The sequence below is a fragment of the Artemia franciscana genome, unplaced genomic scaffold (genome assembly GCF_032884065.1).
Source record: "Artemia franciscana unplaced genomic scaffold, ASM3288406v1 PGA_scaffold_1180, whole genome shotgun sequence".
In the NCBI taxonomy this organism is placed as follows: domain Eukaryota; kingdom Metazoa; phylum Arthropoda; class Branchiopoda; order Anostraca; family Artemiidae; genus Artemia; species Artemia franciscana.
This window is the reverse complement of record NW_027062618.1, coordinates 2,222,612-2,243,525: the sequence shown is the minus strand read 5'-3', so window position 1 is coordinate 2,243,525 and position 20,914 is coordinate 2,222,612. Positions and strand designations below refer to the sequence as shown.

Genomic DNA, 20,914 nt, shown 5'->3' with positions numbered 1-20,914 from the left:
ATCGCAAAAATGGAGCAGCAAAAACGCTTGGGCCTAGGAGCGTCAAAGCTCTAAATTCAGCCCTGTATACAGCTTGAAAAAATTCTGCAAGTTCTCCAAACATTTAACTTTATTATATTGAAACAGTTTAAGTCAAATGTGGCCAAACCCAGCCCTCTCTAAGGAAGAATTCTTAAATAATTATGTTGTTGAGGCTATATTATAGACTGATATGATAATTATTTCTGCTGCTGCAGCTTCGGATGGTAGTAAGACCATGCCAGTTTCTAGATATTTTGTCATCAATTTGAGAATAGTTTTAGGGGATATGGGTATTTTTTTGAAGCGGGGATCAAGAAATTGTGTGATCTGATCAAGGCTTATACACATTGACTGTTTATTTCTTTGCTCAAATTGTTTCTCAAGTAACTGAAAAAGTTTTGCTTGGTTTTTTAAGTGGTCGAGGAGGGGTACCTAAGTTCTCAGCGCCCTCACAAAAACAGGAGAAGCATACTCAGTCAGGGCCTCAAATAAGAATTATGGGAGAATAGGTCCTTAAAAGGCAAATAAGAGAAGATAGACGAATTAATAAGAATTAAGCTAAATTGGATGCATAAAAAATCCATCGCGAAACCTGTGTTAACACAGTGGCGTTTTTTTCAAACGCAAAAACGGCTCAAGCGCAAGAGAGAGAGCGGAAACACTTAATCGTTCATGGCAAATGCAATCCCACATACTAAACACAAACGAGAAAAAGGGAAAGATGGCCATTTGATAGAGGGCAAAAAAGTGGTGGGTTGAATTTACAAGAGATATCAGGTACAATCTTTGAGTATTGAACGACACCTCACATGCACAATTAATCTTGCTGAAACTTTAATTTATTCATCGCCTACAATAATTTTTTCTTTCACGTAGTCTTTGAACATTGGCGTCAGTTCACGAGAATTTAGAGGGGGGGGGGGCAAATACCTTTTCAAAATCTATTGGGGGCGGAAGTTCTTGTTTTTTTTCCGATAAAATACCAAAAATAACATTTTTCAGTGAAAATATCCCCTAAAAAGATATTTTCCAAAACCCACGGTGGGGGACCTGCCACCTCCCCAATCTTCGCCCGTTGCTGTTGAATCGTCAGGACACATATGGGAATTGTCCTCCCCCCCAGACAAAAAAAATCTGACACAAATTTCGAAAATGTTTATTCCTGTGTGATCAGCTATGGACGGTATATCCGAGAAAGTCTCACACGAGAAGAAAAACCTGTACGCCATACGTGTCAAACGAAGGGAACAAGAATCGAATTGAATCGTTTCAATAGAAGTATAAAAACATTTAGATCAATAAAATGTTTATTCCTTGTTTTCTAAGTAAACAAAACAATTATCGAAGAACACAGTCATCTTTAAGTAAAGGCACTTAAACAAGGCAATCTAGAAATAACACTGCACAACAAATTTGAGCTTATAGAATTCAGAACCAAAATATGTGGTATTATAAGAACGGTTTACATGAAATCAAGTATACAACCAGCATTTTCCAACATTTTGCTACAGTTTTGGCTTCAAAATTTGGTTTGGTGAAATTTGCGTTTTTCATCAGAATATTTTTTCCCGTATATTTTTATGAAGGGTCCGAATTCTAAATTGATTTCTTCCCTTTTAGCGCAATAATTTTTCGAATGCTATTTTTTGTCCGAGACACAAAAATTGAAAATTTTTTTATCTCTGCGTGAAACTATGGGTGCTAGAGCAAAAATCCAAAAAGCTGTGCTAATCGAATTTTTTGACATCAGAATAAAAACTGCGCTAAAAACTTTAAATAATAACAATAGCAATTTTAAATCCAAAATTAATAAAAAAAAAATCTAACCTGCAAACCAAGAGGTAATTGGTATTTTTATGGCGATTTTTTTTAATCAGCAAGGGAGGACACCAATTTTAAGCCTGATACGTTTTCATTGTCACACATAAAAATAACCACAGAGGCGATATATCAGTAAACAAACCTTTGAAATATTTTACAAAGCAGCTGCTATATTAAGAGCCATCTAGCGAAGGCAAATAAAGAAAAATGTTTCTTTTTCATAAAAAACAATGTTTTAATAAAAAAACATTAAAAAAGAACTAAAAGCTGTTCCAAGTCTTTGTACATCTTCTTCCAAAAAACTTGTAGAAATGAAAGGGACTAAATTGTAATGGTAAGCCTACTGTTAATGTTAAGCCTATTACAAGCAGAAAGAGTAATATAAAAAAGCCTTCAACTAAAAAAGAATTCGAAAGCCTTTGTCAAAGGGAGGGTTAAAGCCACGTCCCGACTAAAGAAAAAATATGCTAGTAACCTCTTTGAAAAAGAAGGGTTGATGGGTTAAGTTTAAGAGAGGGCGGAGGGGTTAAGAATTTTATCATTGAGAAAAGAGTACATTGAAGATCACAAAAGCAATATTTTGTATAATATTATCAGTCCAAAATAACTATTTTAAAGGGAATTCCTGATTTGCACTTTCCTATTTAAACTTAATGTTTTGTTCTAGTTTTAACTCAACAGAGAAAACGTATCAAATAGAGATGGTTTTCACTAAAATATTTGGTAAAGCGACACAAAACACTCCAGTTAAAAGTTCTTATACACACACAAGAAATCAACATACGAAAAATGATTAGTTGTTCTCATAAGCAAACTGTTATCAATATATAAATATATTATATTACATAGGCTTCCGATTAATTAATAGCCAATTTTTTTTGAAGAAGTTGATTTCTTAAGTTTCAGCAAAAATCCAGGGTATCGCAAAATTCGAGCAAAAAGGTCGTTGCAAAGAAGAGATAAAAGTAAAATAAAGTGGGAAAAGAAGTGATAGAAATGGGAAAAAAGTAAGATAATATTACTGAAAATACATTACGAAATGATAAAGTAAGACATAACTAATTACAAATCTATTCTAAAACCCCAAGTCAGTCTTGAATTCAAGGGGGTTGAGGAGCTGCAAATATCTATCCACCCAAACAAAAAATATCCACTCCTATTAGGAATTTAATTGTCATAAAACTGAGCTAAGAGTAGAATTTTATTCATCCTAACTTTATTTTAAGACAATACACCCTCCTCAAGTAATCTTTTTCCTACGGTCTCGCCGAATTTCAGTTATGATTGGCATAAAGATCATTCAAGTGATTCGTTATTTTTAGAAAGCTTAAACTTTTCATAGAATGAAAACAGTTTTTACTATAAATATATCACCTTCCCCCCTAAAATGAAGGTAAAACTTTTTTTGCACAGACCAGCCTAAATTCAGATATTATTTAATTTACAAGCACAAATTAATCTATTTCTTTTTTTCAAGGTTAAAATCTCACAAAATTATTTAAAAAGTGATTTTGTTTTACCAATCTTGAATTTTTTTTTACATCCCCTCAAACAGTTATTGATTGTGAGTTGCTTAAATTGTAGCTGGATATTTTACCTAAAGACCTTGTAATTTCCCCCTAAAGACCCTGTCTACATATTTACTTCAGATAAGTTATGGATTTCAAATTAAAAAACATAAAAATAATATCAGATTTTGTGATCAGTCCACATACAACCAGGTTCCAAGACATTTGAATTTCATTCAGAAAAAAAAATTACAAACGAAAAAAATCGTAATTTATAATTACTTCCAAACTTAATTACTCGAATCAGAGAAGACTATTAAGACAAAAGCAAAAGGACTTTTTTCGTGGCATCTTGATTATTTGAAATCAAATGTCGACACCTCGACCCTCATCTCAACACCAGTTAAGGGTTCGAGAGAAGCTGATTCAAGCCACGTGACTCGTCTGTCTCAACCAAGAGCGATTGCAGCTCCGAAGGGCCCTTGCCAATTTAGAGTGAGAGGATGGGTTTATATGACTGAACGTCTGGAGACTCGAGACAATCAATTCAACTGAATTAAATCAATCACAAAATATTTTTTTTTTCAAATTAGTGAGCTGAGGATAACGTTCGCCGAATAATTTATTTATTTTCTTCTAATTCAACAGGGAGTTTATAGTAAATAGGGTAAACATTTCTTCATCTAAAGAGTGTATGTTAATAAATCATGCCTGGTTTTTCTTATTTCCTCTTTTCTTTAAATTAAAAATTTCTTCTATTCTTCTTGAATAAATTTTTTTATTTAAATGAGCTGTATATAAAAGAACCCTTCTAGTTAAACAAAGAGAGTATCTTCAAAAGACTCAAAATCTCTTCAATTAAAAGAGGTGACTAAAACCATTTTGGATTTTAAACATTTCTCTGCTTCTTTTTCTAAGTCTTCTGTTTTTCTTCTAATTAAACTGAGTATTCTTTTATACAGTACACAAATTTCTCATTTTTTTTTCTCTTCTAACTACAAAGGGAATCTCTATTCAATAGCTTCAAAATTTCTTCAATTAAAAGAAGCGTCTATTTTTTTTTTTTAAACGAATTGTATAATCAAACAGGGGTTCATTTTAAGCAGTAGTTTCTGCATTTAAGAGAGCTGTATGTGAACGAACCACGGGTGTAAAATTATGAACAAAAATAAAAACAACATAAAAGTTAATGTAATCACATTTATCACACTGAATTTTTTCAATGAAAAAACTTTTTTTTTACCTTAAACCACCTAACACCAATTAACAAATTATATAAAGAAAAATTTATTATCCTATATTGCTGGTAGAGTTTGTCTTTCATTTTCAGTTAAGTCAGGATGCCACAGATCAACAATTAAAACAAGACGAAATTCAGTGCCATTGTGCCACACTTCGTGATCAAAGCTGTCATCAAATACAAATATCTTTCCCTCTTCCCACGTCCTAGAAAGGAAAAATAGTTTTAATTCAGGTTTGGCAAAGCCAGATGACAGAAAAATTACTTATCAATAGCACCGTTCCATACACTCCACTCAATAATTGTCTAACTCAGATCGGTCCTGGTTTAGTGGTCGACCCCAAGGTCTTATCCATGAAATTTTGCTCGGCGGGGGGGGGGGGGGGTGCTTTTACAGAAAAAATAAAAAAAAACGTATAAAGATTAGTTTATGTGCATTTTTAATACATTTTTACGAGTCGAACCGAAATTTCGGGTGGAGTTCAAACCCGATAAACACCAACCCCCCTTGATTAGGCCTTGGTTGGGCCTCTCACGGAAACACTACAAAATTCTGAAAGCTACTTCAAAAGATTATATAATACTCACTTATAGCATTACTAAAAGCGCATCACTTTACTTACCCCCACTCTTAATGCGCAAATCTATAGTCCAAATTGTATATACTCCGTTTGTTTGTTTTTTTTCTCAAAATAAACGTTCTGACTGTTTTTCCGTCCGCCTGTTTTTTCAAATTAAGTTATCAGGAAACAAGCAAAATCAGCGGCATCAAGCAACGGGAAAACTCATACGTATATATAATCCGGGCTATATATTTGCACATCAGAGATGAGAGCAAGAAAAGTGATGCTCTTTATGAATGATATAAGTATTTTAAAAAACTTAAACATTTTTTTTTAGGATTTTATTGTGTTTCTTTCTGAGGGGGCAACCACTAAACTAGAGCCCTCAGATAACTTAGCCACAGAAAGATAGAGGATTTATTCTAAAATATATTGTGAGTCAAAAACTTATTGTTTCTTCTTTTTGATTAATATTTTTCATGAAAGACAGTTTTAAAAAGGCAGAGTCATTTCACTTTACATATACTGCATTTGTCAGTCTAGACATGCAGTTCTGGTTTTGAAAAAAAAGCGGAGCAACGCATCGCTCCAGAAAGGTGATTAATTTGCGAAAATATATCACAAAAGCCAACCAATGGAATTAAAGCACACTTCTAAAAAATGCTATTATTTCTCCTTCCATAAATTGCATTTCCTTGTCAGTCTAGACTTGCTATTCCCCATTAGTAGGCAAAGTTTTAGAAAAGGTGGGGCTACATTTCGCTCCAGAAATGTGATTGGCTAGCGAGAGTACGTCATACACATCACTCAATGAAATTGAAACACACTTTTTAAGACGCAAGTGCAGGAAAGCAATCTTTTTTCTGATTGATTTATCTTTGTAAGTCTTTTCAGGCCACCTAACTTTGAGGCTTACGGAAAACATACGCAGTTTAGATATGAGATACTTAAATAGCCTTCTCCCCTTCTTGATACTTAATTCATTTTGACCCTCCAGAGGATCTGTCTGTTGCAAAAGCAGACGTGTCTTCAAACATCATATGGTAAAAATTGAATGGTTTTATATAATTTTCAAATCAAGGAAGATGTGAATGAATCCACTAGAACTGCCTGAAAACGCGCCTGTGTCACAAATTGTGAAATAGAATCCAGAAAAGAAAAAAAAAATTCAAAACGAAAGTTGTTTTAATCCTTAACAGGACACGTTAAAAAGTAGAAAACAGGTCAGTTATGTAGAATTTATAAAAACTATATTATTTATAGACATATTCCTAATAATTTCAAAATCGTTTTTTTTTGCACAATTACCTGTTTTGGGGTGTAATCATAGTCATACCACGCCAGAGGTTTTCCGGCCTAAAAAAACGATCTATATAGGTTATTGGAAAAACCGTTTGGACGCTTAACTTTGTAAAAACATTTTTCATGTAAATTATACCACATTCATATGGATTTAAAGAACAAAATTACATCATTTTTTGAAGGGGTGGTCGTATCGTTTTTGATATATATGCTGCATGCGAAATTATACAAGATGACAAATGACTCCAAACAACTAAAGCAAAAGGCATGGAACAAGCGATAATGTTAATCGCATTGAATTGCAAAGGAAAATGTTGCACGGCAAAATCTGCGGTTAGAAGACAAATTAAAATTACAATAAAATGGACAAACATGTTATTTTTGCGGAAAAAATAAACAGGAAGGAAGAATTAGATTCACGATTCGCCACCTGAAGACTTAAAATAACACGGTAATTATGCTAATACGTAATTAGTTTTATCTCGTAATGTAAATCACATACTGTCCTACTTTTTAGGGCTATAATGAGAGAAAGGTTAATATGGCTAGGATACAGTTTGTGAGCAAAGGATTATAAATTGCCGAAGATTGTCCTTTTCGGCCTAAATCTAGGATCAAACAAAAAACAGGCGTCCCCAAATGAAAGGACATCGCGACGGAGGATATAAAGGAATTAGAATTTCTTAGGAGAGTGTAAAGAGGTATGCTTTGAATAAATTGAGATGGAGGAGGAGTGTGCTTAGCTATGTCAGGCGGCTATATATATATATATATATATATATATATATATATATATATATATATATATATATATATATATATATATATATTACTACAGTTAGCTGTTAGTAGTCAAAATATTAAAGTATGTCTAACCTTGTTTCATTAACGACCCGTATGACCATTCCCTCGGACACTTTGAGGCCTAGATGAGATCTAAGTCGACAGTTCGTAGGTCCAGTGTGAGCCCAAACGTGTGTACCAGGATGCATCACGCTAAATTTGGCTTGGCCTCTTTTGCAAGAGCTGGCCGGCTCAAAAGAACCAATCAAGGCGCATGTTTTGGGGGCTTTCGAACATCCAGGAAGCTTTCTTCCTAAATATAAAATATAGTTAATGGTGGCTATCTATTTCTTAGTTAATTCAGTAATTCAATAACTCAAAGTCAACTCAATAATAAAATGTAGCGAAAAGTGACAGAGATTTTTTTTTTAATGACATTGAACAAATGATTTGATGGATTTAATTTTCAGAATATTTTCGTGCAATTGGTTGCCGATTTTATCAAATGGTAAAAAAAAAATCAGGTTTGAAGTTAATTCGGTGCCAATTTTACCACGTCCTAGGTCCACAAATACATTATTGGAATAGTGCACAACAAAGTAAGGATTTAGTCTAATTGGCTTCTGAAAAAAAATACCGTTGCTTATCCGAAAGGTATTTTGTTTTTGGGTGCCACATTGTTTGGCAATTTTACGAGTTGGTAAAAAAAAAAAAATTAAAATTTTAAGGCAATTAGGTGCCAATTTTATCGATTAGTTATCGATTAAAAAGAAAAGTCAGATTTCAAATCCATTGGGTGCCAATTTACAGTCAGATTTCAAGTCCATTGGGTGCCAATTTAACCAGATGGCAAAGAAGAGTCATATTTTTAAGTCAACTGTTTACCAATTTTACTAATTGGTTACCAATTGCAAATAAAAGCGCAATTTTAGGTCACTTGGGTGCCAACTTTACCAATTGGTCGCAAATGGTAAATAAAAGTCAGGTTTTAAGTAAATGGGGTGCCAATTTTACCAGATCATAAAGAAGAGTAGAATTTTAAGTCAATTGGGTGCCGATTTTTATCAAATGGTAAGAAAAAGTAAGGTCTGAAGTCAATTCGGTGCCAATTTTACCAATTGTTTACCAGATGGTGAAAAGAATTGAAAAAAAAATCTACGCCAACTGGGTGCCAAAATTACCAAATTTTAAGTTAAGAGATAGAATTTAAAGTCAATTGGGTACCAAACAAAATAGTACACTTAATCGATTCAGTTTCTGAGCAGTTCATGTAGTATCATGGTAATGATGCATGCAGACACATATGCAGTAATTTTTTCGGAAGTGAGGAGGAAAAATAAGAAAATTTAATAATTGGAATAAGGAGTGACCTGAAATCAGGGTGAATTTAGTAATTCGGCAGGGGAGGGCCAACTCCCCTACCTGTGTATTATCCAATAAAAGAGGAGACTAAAAACGAAGAGTTGAAACAGTAGGGAACCTTAACATGCTTTTAATGGTGCTTTTGAAACCGAATATCATTGTTCAGTAGATTTTATAAAATGGAATTCACAGCGAGAACCTCTTTGTAACTTAGGTGCTATAACATTATATCTCATATAAGAAAATAAAGAAAATCTTGGAGTCTGTGCAATCTCTTCCTTCATACCCACCTTGTTTTTTGTTACATTAAATATGTGTTCAGTTACGCCTCTTAGAGGGGCGCAGCTTAGGCTTTAAGTTTGGGGGGGATATAAAGAATGTGCCAATAAAAGCGTCCAGTGTCCCGACAAATGCAGAAACATAGAATTGATAGAATGGTCGTGTGCGTCAAGGGATTAAACCATAAGCAAAGTATTGTTCTTTTTAGGAATAGCGAAGTAAGTTTCAGTTTCTTTTTCTTAGTTCTTGAAGCAGTTAGACAATTGATAGGTTATTTTACCTCAGTGTTCATCTACACTAAAGATGGAGTCACCGTAAGATAGGGCTTGTAAATTTTAGTGATGGATAGTATATTTCAATCTTCTTCAGCACCTCAGAAATCAAAGGAATTAGAGAGTAATATAATAGATTTTGCGTGTAGATATAATGATGCTTTGAGTAGAGTTTCGGACCTTGGGTGCGGTATTTGCTTGCAGCTCGAGGATTCGAATTAATTTTTACCGTGTCAGATTGGTCCTTATGCCGTAAACCAGGCAATTTCTTCGATATTTTTCATCTGAATTGCCAAGGGCTAAATTCAAGTTATAGCTTCAACTGAGACATGGCGTAATGATCATAATTCAGAGTTGGATATAGAGTTGGTCAAGAGAGATATAATTTTTACACAAAAAATAGGTAATTACGTAAACATGGGGGCCTTGCCGTATATATTAAATCGGATAGTGGAGAGGCCATTTGGAGCAATTTAAGGATTTATAGGGAGATGGTGTTCGAGCCACTTGGTAATTCATCTTTGTTTAGGTGTTTATTCTTGCTATTTAATAGGTCTCTACCCTTTACCAACCTCCTCATATAATAAATTCCTTGATTTTTTGGAGGAGCAGCTTGAGAAGTTGCCTATGAATCTCCCATTTTTCCTTGCGGGTGATTTAAACGTTGATCTGATTGAAATAAATACAAAGAGCAGATGAATATTGGATATTTCCATATCATTTGGATTAATTCCATCAATCAACATACCTTCGAGGGTCACGAATACATCCGCGACATGTATTGATAATATATTTTCTGTTGTTAACCCTGATTTCCCCCGTGTTGTAGTTAGTGACACTTCTGACCATTTTCCTATGTTTTCTAGACACACATTATTCCTCTAGGAAATAGCTGTAGGTTAAAGAATGAGTTTTCTTGGCATTATGCAAATAAAACAATTCTCTTGTGTTACAAGAATGTATCATCTCAAATGAATTAGGATAATATTTTATCGATTACATCTAATAACGAAGAGAGGTTTAATTTGTTTCACCAGATTATCCAAAGTGAATTAGAAAAGCATTGTCGAAGGAAAAAAAGACGACGCAAGACAACCCCAAAAAAGCTATTGGTAACTGCAGACCTTCTAAAATCGATGTGTATTAAGAGACCAACTATAGAAAAAAAGATCAATCATAAATTTGATTTAAATGATAGAATATATAATAATTATTGCAATGCTTTGAACTGATTATTAAGAAAAGCAAAAATAGAATTTTACTCTAGGAAGTTTGAGGAAGTATCGGGATGTCCGGCAAAAACCTGGCGCATGATTAAAGAAGTACTTCAGTACTTCAAACGATCCCACTTGAAATATTAAACCAAGAAGGAGAAATGCCAAAATGTGCTGATGATGTCTCAGAAGTATTCGGACATCACTTCTCAGCGGTAGGAAAGCGTGTTACTGAAGGAATCTGACCTATGTTACATGACCCAGTTGTTTTTGACTACCTTGGTCATTTTGGATCTCAGGTTTCAATGTATATATATGTATATATATATAAGTATATATATATATATATATATATATATATATATATATATATATATATATATATATATATATATATATATATATATATATATATATATATATATATATATATATATATGTATATATTTCTGGTATAATTAATTTGTACTTACAATTAGTAATAAAATTTTCTTTTTTTCTTTTGTTTCTGACACGCCTCTAGGACAACTTGCCTTTGCAAGTTCAAGAGCAGGCTAGAAGATTTAGTTGAATGACTTTGTTTTTCATATATTATATAGATGTATGCACTTTGTTAATTTCTGTTTTTATTAATAAACTTAACCTAAACTTAAAAACTTAAAACATGACCTTAATTAAATTAAGAAAAAAGCTAAATACCAAATTGTCGGCGCTGCACGCCGACAACCTGGAACTTTAAGGGGGACACAACCCCTCCCCTAGCTTTGACCCTGCCCTTCTGTGATTAAATAAGGGCGCAATTGTCACCCTGCATTTTCTATTAGAATAAACTGAAAAAAGCCCATTCTCCTAAATTTTTAGGAATTGGTGCCACTTATCTCGTACAATCTTCTTAGTAGTTTTTTTTTAACACGCTGGAAATCTTCTGAGTTAATTACATAATAAAAATTTTACTGTTTTCACCACTAAATACACACTCACTGTGAGTCTAAAACATAGCCTTAAATTCAAAAGAGAATAGATATGAACGAACGAAGACTGAAAGAATAGTCAACTGTCATACAATTGGAAGCCTTTAACTGCTTTAAGTGCTCATTAGGAGCCTAATGAACGCCAACTGAATGCTGTCAAAACTGAAAGTTAGTGCCATATTTGTGGCTAGCTTGTGCCAAATCTTCAGTTTTTCTTGTTCACAATTATCACGGAGACAGGAGTACGGAAAGAGGGTTTGGGGTCTGTTGACCTGCTTAGTGGAGATTGGAGAGCAGCTCATATAGAATGTTGATAATATTTGAACCAACTTTAATCAAAAAAAATTTGGGTTTGGGCTTTGGGGAGAAGAGAGCGTACGAGGGGACTTGGTATTTTGAGAGACGGAGGGAGCACAAATTCGAAAAAGCTGAAAAAACAAAACCTTCGGAAAACACACGAGACTATAGGAAAAATCGTAGAAATGCTAGCATTTTTTTTAGGGAAAGGGGAGGAGGGCACATACACGAAAGCCTGAATTTTTTGTAATTACATGCATATACTCTCTCCAAGATATAATAAAGAAAACTAATTTAGAGGAGTGAAACTTTTATAGCAGATTATTTATCTTTTTCGTTGATATTTTAGACAACTATATTTACTTCTCTTGAGTTTTGATAGTTGACAAAGATAATAATTATCATAGTAAATTTATTTTTATAGAACAAATTAGCCATCCCTTAAGCTTTTCTCTCAGATAGCCCTGTCTCAAGAGAAGGTTGTAGAGATGACATGATTTATAAGGGACTTTCAAACTATATAAATGGTAATTGTATTTGCTTATCAAGACAAGGAAAAGTAGTTAGTATAAGATAACTTTATAATTTGTATAAAATTGTAATTTTACAATGTCTATAATTAAGGTTATCAAGATAAATTAGGATTTGTACGGTTACTTGAATGATTTTCTCTATTCTTCAGAATATTCGTCAACCATTGGTATTTTTCGAAATTTTGTCCCCTTAAAATACGTTTATTTGTACAGACCTGCCTCTGCACCTAAAGAAACGATTCATGAGGCCATAATGGTGAAAATAAAATGTTGGGTCCTATTTCTTTTGATTCTGGCTAAGTGGTTCCGAGCCGTCCTGGATAAGGGGTTGGCGTGCCGGGTTAAGAATTCTTTTTCCAAAGAGCACAGGTTCGATCCCTGGTGTGGCCAGTTTTGGTTTCAGACGGGGGTTAGTGGCGTGACTCTGTAAGCTCAGCCAGAGTTGACCTAGCTCTAAATGGGTACCTGGAGAAGGTAAGCAGGAAGGGTGTGCGAAATTTTCTTCCTTATGTGGTGTTTATTGTCTTTATGTGGTGTCTTGTCTTTATAAAATCAGAAATTCGATTTTTTTTAACAACAACTACAAAAAAATCACTTCGTACTTTGGTGGTTTTATCATTACATTGTTTTTGTTAAGTAAATAGCTGGTTAACCAACAAAAATTCATGAGCCGATCAATTTTATCTTTTCACAAGGCCTTGTGACAAAATAAATTGGTTGAATTACTATGTTCGAGAGAGCTACGATTGAATACATTTTAACTTAATTTTACTTCCAATAGTTTCACTAAAAAAGAGAAAAAAGTTTGACATTTGGTTCATTTCTTGTTTTAACCACAAATTGCAGAAGTTGACGAGCTGTCATTTCATGTCATTGTTATTCAACAATAATTTCTGGCTCATTTAGTTTCATACATTAGTTAATTGCTGATAATACTTGCAACAATGCTCCAAATTTGGATCAGTAAATTCAACAGTAGATGATCTGGAAAGCGTTTGTAAAAAAGAGAAAAAAGATTAGAGGAAAAGGTTTGTGGTAACAATAGATGCAAACAAATGGAATCATCGGGGCTTCGCAATCGGAATTGCGGAAAAATTATAAAAAGAGAGAGAGAGAGACAGGAGAAAAAGGCCATGATCCTGAGTTTGATCTTGAAAGAAGTCAATCTAGAATCTTTATTTTAGAAAATTATCAATCTAATAATTCCCAGATATAGGTAGAGCCTAAGAGAGGATAAGAACGGACAATGTACCCCCCCCAAACATAGAAAAACACAAGAAAAAATCGCATTATATGCACGAGTTCTTCAATCATTCACGCTTAATGTCTGCTCAGATAAATTAGATCTCAAGAAGGTCGTAAAAACAAATTGATAACAATGAAAGAAGTAAACACAACAAGACTTACCCCTAGCATACAATTCAAACTGTTTCCAGTCACCGGTGTCTCGAAGGCTTTCTGATTCGTCCTTGAAACCTTCTGGTGGAGTCAAATTCATTAAACTCAAGCCTTCATCTCTAATTATTTCCCAGTTCGCTTCTAGCTTGCTACAAGAGAAAACATAATTGAAGTGCACCAGAAGGAAATAAACTTTGGAAACATTCCAAACCATATATAATGTTACAGAGAAAAGCAGATAGCACAGAGAGCTTACTTTTTAATATGACAAGAACAGCACAGAACAACAGAGAGTTTACTTTTTTTAAATGCTGTGACACAAAAATTTGACGGTCAACTGGGTTCACAAGAGATGAATCAGACTTTACATCTTTTTGGGGATCAAAATTTGGCGTAGAAAGAACTGGTTATTTGGCCTCCCCTTCTGGCCTACCTTAAAGGGGTAATTTTGTTCATTTCGGATTAAACATATTAATCTAGATTTTCAGTTCGGTTCAAGGCTAACTTCAGCACTCTACTTTAGTTCAGGGTTAACTTAAATTGAATTCTTTCTGCGTAATTAAATCAAATTCCGAGCCCGTAGTTGATTTGGCAACAAACAAATTTATAAAGAGACTTTTTTTTCCTGCGGCTTTTTTCCTCTTACATTTGCGTAAATTTAAAGTCCCATTGTGCTTACAATCTTCATTGAATTTCTTCCCTATAAAATTAATTGATTTCACTTTCTATACCACAATTTCTCACACAATTAACGAACTGAGTAAATTTTAACGAACCTTTTTGACGGTTGTCATTTTATTGACTAACCAAAAATACTAACGTCATAAGTTGATTTATATGTTATAGCCAAAATTAGTTAAAATGTACTTATAAACACACGAGTGATAAATAGGCTAATAAACACAGTGAAATATTTAGTGGGGGAAGATTTTTCAGGGATCGTGGGGCCCAATGCTTTAAAAAAGTTTTAATAAAGTTAAACATAAAATTCATTCTAAGAAATATAATTACACACAAATGTATCGTTATATGATATATATGATTACACACACAAATAATATATATATTATATATATATATATATATATATATATATATATATATATATATATATATATATATATATATATATATATATATATATATATATATAATATTTTAAAAACTAATAAGGAGTATTTTTTTTTCTATTATTATTATTCCAGGAAAAGCAGCTAAATTAACCAAGCATTATGGTTTACGCAAAATAATTTTGGGCCAGAGGTTTCGTTGACATCTTATGCGCCATTCCTGGCTCAGGCAGTTCTAAGGTTTAATATAGCCAATAGTATACAGCTAGGTACTACTATTAAACTTACTTCAAAAAAGTTTCATAAGTAGTTTCTTCCTTTGTCCAAAATGGCTTCGATTCCAGTCTGTCCACATTGTACAGGGATCTTTGGTCCTTTGATCGAAAGTAGCCACGTCGAGCACCCTCCTCATAAATCTAAAAGGAGTAACGATAAAAATTTGGGATTCTCGACAATTTCTTTTCTCTGGCGCATTTAAATAAAAACCATTACTTCTATGGTTGCCTAAATTAAGATAAAAGCAATTTTCGCGTTGGTAGTAAAAACCTTTATAATCTGTGTTAGTTGTGGTTATTGTCCTCTTTGAGGCTAGAGCCACGAACTATATTATAGAAATGGATTCTTACAGAGAATCATACATATGCGGCTTATTTAGAACTATATGAAAAACAAAAACTATTAGCTGAAAAGTCGCAAAAATCTTGTAATTTTTTCACTACGACTGTAATAGGTAATAAGATTACCTACCTGAGTCAGCTCGAAGATGTTACTCGTCTGGTAACATAATAAAGTGGAAATTATTTTGATTTCTTTGTGATTCTTCGTTTTGTCTTTTTCTTCTTTGCTGCTTTTATCTCCTCTTTAATAGCATTCTTTTAAAGTAATTCAGAGTTTATTTCGTTTTTTTTTCCTTTCTCATCCTCTGCTGTATTTCTTGGGCATGAAGCATTGCAGTGCTCAATGCGTATATACAAATAAAATATTTTGCGTCTAAAATAAAGAAACCTCAAAAAACAAAGAAACCCCTCCAAAAAAAAAACACAATAAAATCTAATGAAGAGTAACCATCAACCTAAAGCAAGCCATCAAGAGTAACCATCAACCTAAACACATTTTGGTTTGAGACAGAGATGTATGCAAGACCGTATCCAGAGAGGGGGTTAGGGAGTTTAAACGTCCCCCCCCCAAATATTTCTCTGACTTGTTTGTCTTTGTTACATAAAAACGTAACAAAAATGAATATAAGCAAACTTTTAATGCGTTTTTCAAAGTTTTTTTTTACCCCATCCGCCCAAAAAACTTTTGAACCCCACCCCCCTGAAAAATAAATCCAGGATACAACCCTGGATGTGTATAACAGAAAACTTGGGAAACAGAAAGCAGTTCGTCTCCAAATGACCTTGGACGAGGTTGTAAGAAAAGATTTAAATAAAACTAGAACTTTCTGAGAGGCCGTACAGAGGATTATATATATATATATATATATATATATATATATATATATATATATATATATATATATATATATATATATATATATATATATACATATATATATATATATATATATACATATATATATATATATATATATATATACATATATATATATATATATATATACATATATATATATATATATATATATATATATATATATATATATATATATATATATATATATATATATATATATATATATATATGTATATATATATATATATATATATATATATGTATATATATATATATATATATATATACATATATATATATATATATATATATATATATATATATATATATATATATATATATATATATATATATATATATATATATATATATATATATATATATATATATATAAGGGAAGACGCAATTCCTCTCCTCTGTGTGACTCAATACCTGTTTTTGCGAATTCAAGTTTATTATTCATAAAACAATTCTTAAACATATTCGATTGATGCAAACATTGTAGTTCAAACTTCGGTTTTCTGAGCTTTGGTTTCTATTGAAAAGGGCTGAACTGTCTAGTCCAAAACTTTCTTAAATATAAAGGAGCAAATCCACATTTAACATTCATGCAAATTCTTCGATCATCCCTGATTTGCGATTATCCTCCAAAAAGTTCTCCTTAAAATATTTCAAAAAGGGCAAACCGAAATAATTGGTACATCATTTCTGGAGTTTTTGAAGGAAGTTTTTCGAAGAAATCTTTTTTATAGCAACCCCCTCATTCTTCCCCTTATTTGCAAGGAAGCGCATGAATGTCATTTTTTACGTTAGGATCACAATTGATCTCCAACAAAGAGGTGAGCTGTTTTCACGCAGCACACACAATACAGGCTCAGCCGAAAAAAAAATTCTCAGATTGAATAATAAGGTCTGGACCAATATGTACTTTTAGAGGCTTCAGGCATCCCCTCACAGAAATATCCACTACCCCTCATCCTTATATGCCCAACTCGAATGAATAAACTCCGTTAAATAAATCTTAAAAGTAATTGTATATATCGACCGTTTGTTTTGTAAAGATCACATGTAGCTTTAGGAACAAATTCACACGCACCATTATGGCCACCGGAACTGAGAAGCTGAATATATTGCTTTTCAATAATTCTAAATTGATGGCTATTTCATAATTGTCACTAAATTTGGCCTTCTACGGGCCAGAGTTGTTGTGCGTCACAAAATGGAGAAAACTCGTATGCTATTTGAAAGGGACATTATAACTTTTAAATTATGTCTGAATGACCCCTATGGAGGAAAAAACAAACTAAATAAAGAGACACACATGCGTGGCCAAAAGGATATTTGCCATATACGTATTGCCATCGATTAACATGGAATAATGACATATTCCAGTAAAACTGACATAAATACTCTCTCTCTCTCTCCCTCTCTCTCTCTCTCTCTCTCTCTCTCTCTCTCTCTCTCTCTCTCTCTCTCTCTCTCTCTCTCTCTCTCTCTCTCTCTCTCTCTCTCTCTCTCTCTCTCTCCCCTCTCTCTCTCTCTCTCTCTTTCTCTCTCTAAAGAAAACACGAAAACAAAGAGTAGAATTTCTATGATATATTCCTCTTTTTTACTATATCTGAATGTCTGAACTAATAGTTGGGTATCTATAAATGTTAATGATGTACACCTGGGCAATAAATTTATGAAGAAAACGAAATATTGAAAGGGTAATGTTTAGTTTCTAATTATTACAAATAACAATAATCAACAGTCAGAAATCGCTGAATATCCAAGATTTTCTGTCTCCTTGTAAATATAAAAATATTCCTTACTTTTTCAGCATCACTCCTTCTGCCAAGTCGCTCATAAGCATCACCTAAGTGATAATAAAATCGACCATCAATTCCCTCCTCACCACTATCAATTCCTTCTCTCATATACCTTGCGCCTTCTTTGATATCATGATGGATGTTCTTCAATATGAAACCATAATGGGCTTTGGCGAAACCAGAATCCGGCCATGTCTTCAGAGTGTCTTCGAGCAGCTCCTTGGCAGCATCATTTTGGCCAACTGTCATATAAATGACGGCCAATTCGTTGCGAAGCGAAAGGTCTTCGGGAAAACGTAAAATTAGCCGCTGCTGTGTGCGGATGGCTTTACCTTGAAAACCTAAGGAGACAAACAATACAGTTAGAAAATATGACACACAAAGCTGACAGTGAAAATCGGACTGATCCAACAAGAATGATTTCAGGTAAGTTCACTCTAATTAAAAACTATATGAATTAAGATATTACGATTTAAATTCATATTCAGGGTAAGAATTTAGAAGTGGAGAGCCAGCCAAAAACCGGCAAATTTTAAGAATTATTTTTTATAGACACAGTTGGGCAGTTTCCAGTAAATTTTCACTCCCCCGATATCAGAAATATCTTTTTTAGTATTTTCATTAAAAATTGCCCTTTTTGTTACTTTCGTTGAAAAAAAAAAGAAAAGAAAACAGTAACACCTAGATTTAAAATTTCTTTATTTTACCCCTCTCGAAATATTGCGAACTGATGCAGCTAAGTACAACCCAGGTAAGCGGACCTATTCATTTGAATGGAGGTCGCAAGTGACGTAAGTCGTAAGTGAAGTCACAAGTCATAGAAATTCTTCAACTACAAATATTTGCAGTAGAAGGGGTAGGGGAACATTTTAATGGGGAGGGTCATGTACCAGCCTTTTGCTTCTAGCAAAAGTCAGTTTTACACCCCTAGACTCAAATATTTGAGGATATTGAGGAACAAAGAAAAATGAAATACACTGACAACTTTAAAAAAAAAGAAGAAGTAAAAAGTCAGAGATTAAGTTACCTTTAGACACAAATTATTAGGTTCTGTTCTCTTTAAACTTGTATAAGTCAACTATAGCAAGTTAAACAGAAAAAAATAAGAAGAATTATGTTTGTTAGGAGGCAACCTATGGGAGTACACTCCTTAAGCTTCAAAGTATCCGCAAGCAAATAGCCAAATAGCAAATAGCTGGCCATTTATCGTCAGGCCGAGCTTAGCCCCCATTTTCCATGTTTGGAGTTACTCCTACTGCTATTATGAATATCTTATCGATCTGTCCATCTGCAGATGAGTTAAACACCTTGCACACGCTCCTTTCTACCCTACTCAGTTCGGAGCTTTATTCTCTCCTATGAGGTTTCTTTTTCACTTATTCCTTTTCCTTATCACTTCTTCCCACGCCAATCGAGAACGTCCTTCTTTTCATTTGGTCCAGTCGGAGCACCAAAAAGCACGATTTCTGGCAATCTATTATCTTTTTTTTTAACATGATCGAACCATCTTAACCATCATTAAAAAGTTTTTGAATTCGATTGTGAAAGTTCCATTGGAACCCAAAAAGAGTTTGGATTCCATGGGAAAAACTACAAGAAAGCATGAAGGACACAGCACTTTGGTTTTTTTTATTATTTTTTTTTTTAGGCAGTGGGTCTTAAACTTCTTAGAATTTTGTGCATGGCAGCCCCTTTAAAAATTGTTGGATGACTTTCATTAAAAATAAAGTCGGTATTATTTATTTATGGTGATCGAGTGGCCAACTCTGCACAAGAGCGTCTAACATCCATGGCCTGACGCTATAGCGCAGCTCTCACGTGATTTGTCCTGTCTTACCCTTAAACGAATTATTACAAATATGTTCATTTTTACTTATTACAACATTGAAAATAAACATAAAAATTACGGTAAAATTGAAGAACTGATGAGCTTTCAGCAATTAATATCATTATATATCAAGTATTCAGTCTAATTTTACAAGTTCTTCCCAGGACTATTCAAGACAAATATAGTTTCACAACAAAAAAGAGTTTGGATACTGCCCCCTTCCCTAACATTACCAAGTCTAAAGCCTACTGCGTCATTGGCACTTCACTAAAAACGAATTATATTACATATATTTTCTTTTCATTTTTTACAGCATTGAAAATGAAAATAAAAATTACAGTGAAATAAAATCTTGAACTGATGATCTTTCAACAATTAATATCATTATATATCAAATATTCAGTTTGATTTTATTTGTACTTTCAAAGGCTGTTCAAGATACATATAGTTTTAAGTAAAGCGCCAATTACGCAGTAGGTTTTAGGTTTTGAGTTTAAGTTATTGTAGGTTTCTATTTCTTCTGATCTTAAGTTTAATATGATCTTTACTTTTCTTTAAAAACTTCTTTTTCGGAATTTTTTTTTTCTAAATTAATGCCAAAAACCAGGATTTTTGGCAATGTATCAAGTGGCAATGTATCAAGAAAACAGCACTTGCTGTGAAGTTTTTTCTCTCAGAATTCTTGCATAGCAGCCCCTTTAAAATATGTTGGATGACTCAAATACCCTTTCATTAAAAATAAACTCGGTATTATAATTTATAGTGATTACCAAAGATTGTCCTTGTGGACCACCTGTTTAGTGCCAAACGAAAAGCAGTTTGTCCCTGAATTGGGTGGGAAGATATCTTAAGGAAAGATTTGAGGGAAAAAGGAATTCTTAGGAAGGTGTAAAGAGGGGAGTTTTGAATAGATTGGGATGGAGCAGAAGGCAGCTTGATGCTGTAGCAGTAGCAGTAATAGTGAACGCCAAAATGGGGGTGAAGCCCTTATATGGTTGCGTAGCACTAAATTACATACATTTCAATTTCGACACGAAACAGAAAGGAGTAGAATAATTACTTCAATAATCCATTTAATTCATTCAAAACACAACGGAATTTCGTAAACAAACTACTTGGAAAAGCCATGACGGAGTATTATAACAGGAAGTTTCAAGAAAGCAAA

At 33.2% G+C, this 20,914-nt stretch overlaps 1 protein-coding gene across 1 annotated transcript in view; it reads right to left on the bottom strand.

The window, feature by feature from the left end:
• Positions 1–1,310: 1,310 nt before the first annotated feature.
• LOC136041246 (aspartyl/asparaginyl beta-hydroxylase-like) overlaps positions 1,311–20,914 on the bottom strand; it is a gene marked incomplete in the record, with an annotated part of 132,939 nt that continues 113,335 nt past the window's right edge. Inside the window, 5 exon segments of the mRNA XM_065725854.1 lie at positions 1,311–4,796; positions 7,332–7,551; positions 13,574–13,713; positions 14,923–15,050; positions 17,925–18,262. Of these exon segments, the coding sequence (XP_065581926.1) occupies positions 4,646–4,796; positions 7,332–7,551; positions 13,574–13,713; positions 14,923–15,050; positions 17,925–18,262 (977 nt within the window).